General features: G+C 58.7%; 1 protein-coding gene across 2 annotated transcripts in view; it reads right to left on the bottom strand.

The window, feature by feature from the left end:
- Positions 1 to 160: 160 nt before the first annotated feature.
- Positions 161 to 2693, bottom strand: part of HRC (histidine rich calcium binding protein) — a 3915-nt gene continuing 1382 nt past the window's right edge. The window contains exons 2-7 of one of the 2 annotated variants that reach the window (XM_045292821.1): positions 1831 to 2693; positions 1681 to 1751; positions 1140 to 1208; positions 870 to 924; positions 489 to 525; positions 161 to 291 (exon numbers count right to left, since the gene is read on the bottom strand). In XM_045292821.1, coding sequence (XP_045148756.1) covers positions 255 to 291; positions 489 to 525; positions 870 to 924; positions 1140 to 1208; positions 1681 to 1751; positions 1831 to 2693 — 1132 coding nt within the window. In that variant the 3' untranslated portion in view covers positions 161 to 254. The remainder of the gene's footprint in view (positions 292 to 488; positions 526 to 869; positions 925 to 1139; positions 1209 to 1680; positions 1752 to 1830) is intronic. The other variant, XM_045292822.1, reaches the window with a different exon arrangement.

Raw genomic sequence — 2693 nt, 5'->3', positions numbered from 1 at the left:
CTGGTAGCCATCATCATCATCATCATCATCATCATCATCATCATCTTCTTCTTCTTCTTCTCCCTCACGGGGTTGGTGCTTGTGGCTGGCGACATGGTAGTGGTGTTCATCCGAGACCTCCTCGTCGTCTTCGTCCCGAGCATGCAGACCCCGCGCGTGATAGGGTTCGGGGGGGGGGCACGTTTATTCAGAGAAATAAATATGACTCTGGAAGGGGGCTCTTGGCGGGGAAGGGATGCTGCGCTGCGGCAGGGTCAAGGTTCCGGAGTTTCCAACAGGTCGGCCAGGGCTCTGCAGGGAGGACCAAGAGGTCAGATAGACCAGCCAGAAGGTCCAAAGCCAACCCGAGGGCGCACAGAGACCGTTAACCCGGATAGAGTGCACCAGAGTCCAATAAAGCCAGTAAGTCCAGTAACGTTCAGACTCAGTTCCAGGTGGAAAAGCCCCTTAAGCCAACCCCCACCCCACCAACAACGACACACACTTACTGGTATAAGGAAGAGGAGAAATAGTCCGCGTAGCTTCCTGCGAGAGAGAAGCCACTCTTCACCAAGAGCTGGGATCAGGGCTGGCCCCACCCCTTTTTCTAATCCATCCCCCAGGCTAAAATTCTATTGGAACTCCTCTACAGCCCCGCCCCTTCCTCCTAGCTCTGGGCGAGCCCCTTCTCCACTTAGCCCTGCCCCTTGGTTTGGCTTGGTTCCCCATCACCTCGGGTCTCCATTAGCTTTCTTTCGTCCAGGCCCCGCCCCTTCGGGCTCACCCCCCCCTCCCACCCCTGCCCAGTTTTGTCCACGCCCCCCCCGCCTCGCCCCGGCTGCACCAGTGCAGGGGCACCCTTGCTCCGGGTTTTCTCCGCCCGCCTTTACCTGGCGTGCAGACGGTTTCACAGACCAGAGGGCAGAGGTAGCAGAATTGGCAGTGCTGAGGGGGAATGGAGAGAGGGAGTCAGCAGGGAGGCGTGGTCACGCGCGGGGGCGTGGTCACGGGGCGGGGCCAAGCTCAGCGCTCGGCTCCGGATTGGGGGTGAAGTCAAGTCTGCAGCGTGCTGCCGCAGAGCGGGTTTAGGTCCATTTGGGATCAGAGTTCAGGGTCCTCAGATGGGACTCCTGGATGGCGTTTTGAGCGGGGGGTCTCACCTGGCACTGGTCACAGTGTTCGCCCATGTTCTCCTCGTCGCAATGACAGTTCTCGCATTCGGTGCATCGCTGGGGATGGGAGGAGCCTGGTGAGGCCCAAACCCTAACCCCTTGTGGAAGACACAACCTATTCCCCCCCCCCTCAGTTTCTCTGACCTCCTCATGCTTGTTACTTCCCACAATGAGCTGAGAGTCTGCTCCCCAAACCCACTCCAGGCTCCCTTTCTAGGTAGGACCCCCATACCTTCCCATTGCTGGGCGGAACCTTGCCCTTCCCCTCTGTTCTCAGCCGGGCAAGTTCTGGGTGATTCCCTTCCCCTCCCACTCCTGGTCTAGGACTTTCTACTCCAACCCCACAGCCCTAGCTGTGCCGAGACCACCACCCGAGCCTGCTGGCTTCCAGCTTGGCCCTAGCTTGGCCCCAGAAACCTCTTTCTACCTCCAGAACGTTCCTGCCCTGTCCCTTGCCTAGTCTCCAAGGGCGCCTGGGGCAAATGGCAGGGGCAGTGTGGCAGGTCACTCTGGGTTGGGGGGCATATACCTTGCAGAAGGCACAGTAACCACACAGGGACCCTGGCTGGTAGTTCTCATACTCCTGGACATCTTGTGGACCTATAGGGACAGGAGGGCAGCAGTGACCCAGATGACTGACCCTTCTCTTCCTCACCCCCACCTGGCCCAGGCCACTCACCTGTGTCCTCCCTACTCTCTTCCTCACTGGAAGCACCTCCAGCCATCTCCCGACTGACCAGTGGGTTGGGGATGATGGTAAAGGGAAGCTCATCTTCTTCCAGCCCTTCCTCCTCCTCCTCTTCCTCCTGCTGCTGCTGGCCTCTTTCTTCCTCGTCATCTCCCACCTCCTCTCCGTCCTCCTCCGGGCTCAGGCTCAGGCCATGGCCTTCCTCCTCCTCCTCCTCGTCATCCCCCGGGTCCAGTCTGATGTGACGGACACCTTCCTCTCTCTGCTCCGAATCATCCTCATCTTCTTCCTGGGAACGCTGGTCTTCCTTGCCCTCCACCTCCTCTTCAGAATCGCTCTCTGTTCCAGGGCCTGTGTCCTTGAGCCCTGTGCGTACTAGCCGCTGGGGGCTCAGCTCCTCTTGGATGGACCCTCTGTGACCATGGCTGCGGACCCGATGACCAAACTCGGCCGAGATGTCTTCAGCTTCCTCTCTGGGGACTCTGTGGTGATGGCCAGGGACTGCTTCGTTAGGTTCATCTGGGAAACCCTCTTCCTCTTCCTCACTCTTGTGACCTTGAGGTTGGTGGCTTGGAACTTGGCGGCTGAACCTGACCATGATCCCCTCCTCCTCCTCTTCCTCCTCCTCTCTCTGCTCATTTCCATGGTGGGTATGTCTGGGGACCTGGTGCCAATGTTCAGCGGACACATCCCCATCCTCCTCGTCTCCATGACCTTGGTGCTTGTGGCTGGTGACGTGGTGGTGGGACTCATCTGAGACCTCCTCCTCATCTTCACGCCTGTGCCTTTGGTGCCTGTGAGGCTGGTAGCCATCATCATCATCATCATCATCATCATCATCATCATCATCATCA

This window comes from Echinops telfairi, unplaced genomic scaffold (genome assembly GCF_000313985.2).
Source record: "Echinops telfairi isolate 266 unplaced genomic scaffold, ASM31398v2 ScPeMD7_655;HRSCAF=1070, whole genome shotgun sequence".
Taxonomy (NCBI): Eukaryota; Metazoa; Chordata; class Mammalia; order Afrosoricida; family Tenrecidae; genus Echinops; species Echinops telfairi.
The sequence above is the reverse complement of the archived record's forward strand: the minus strand, read 5'-3'. Positions and strand labels throughout refer to the sequence as shown.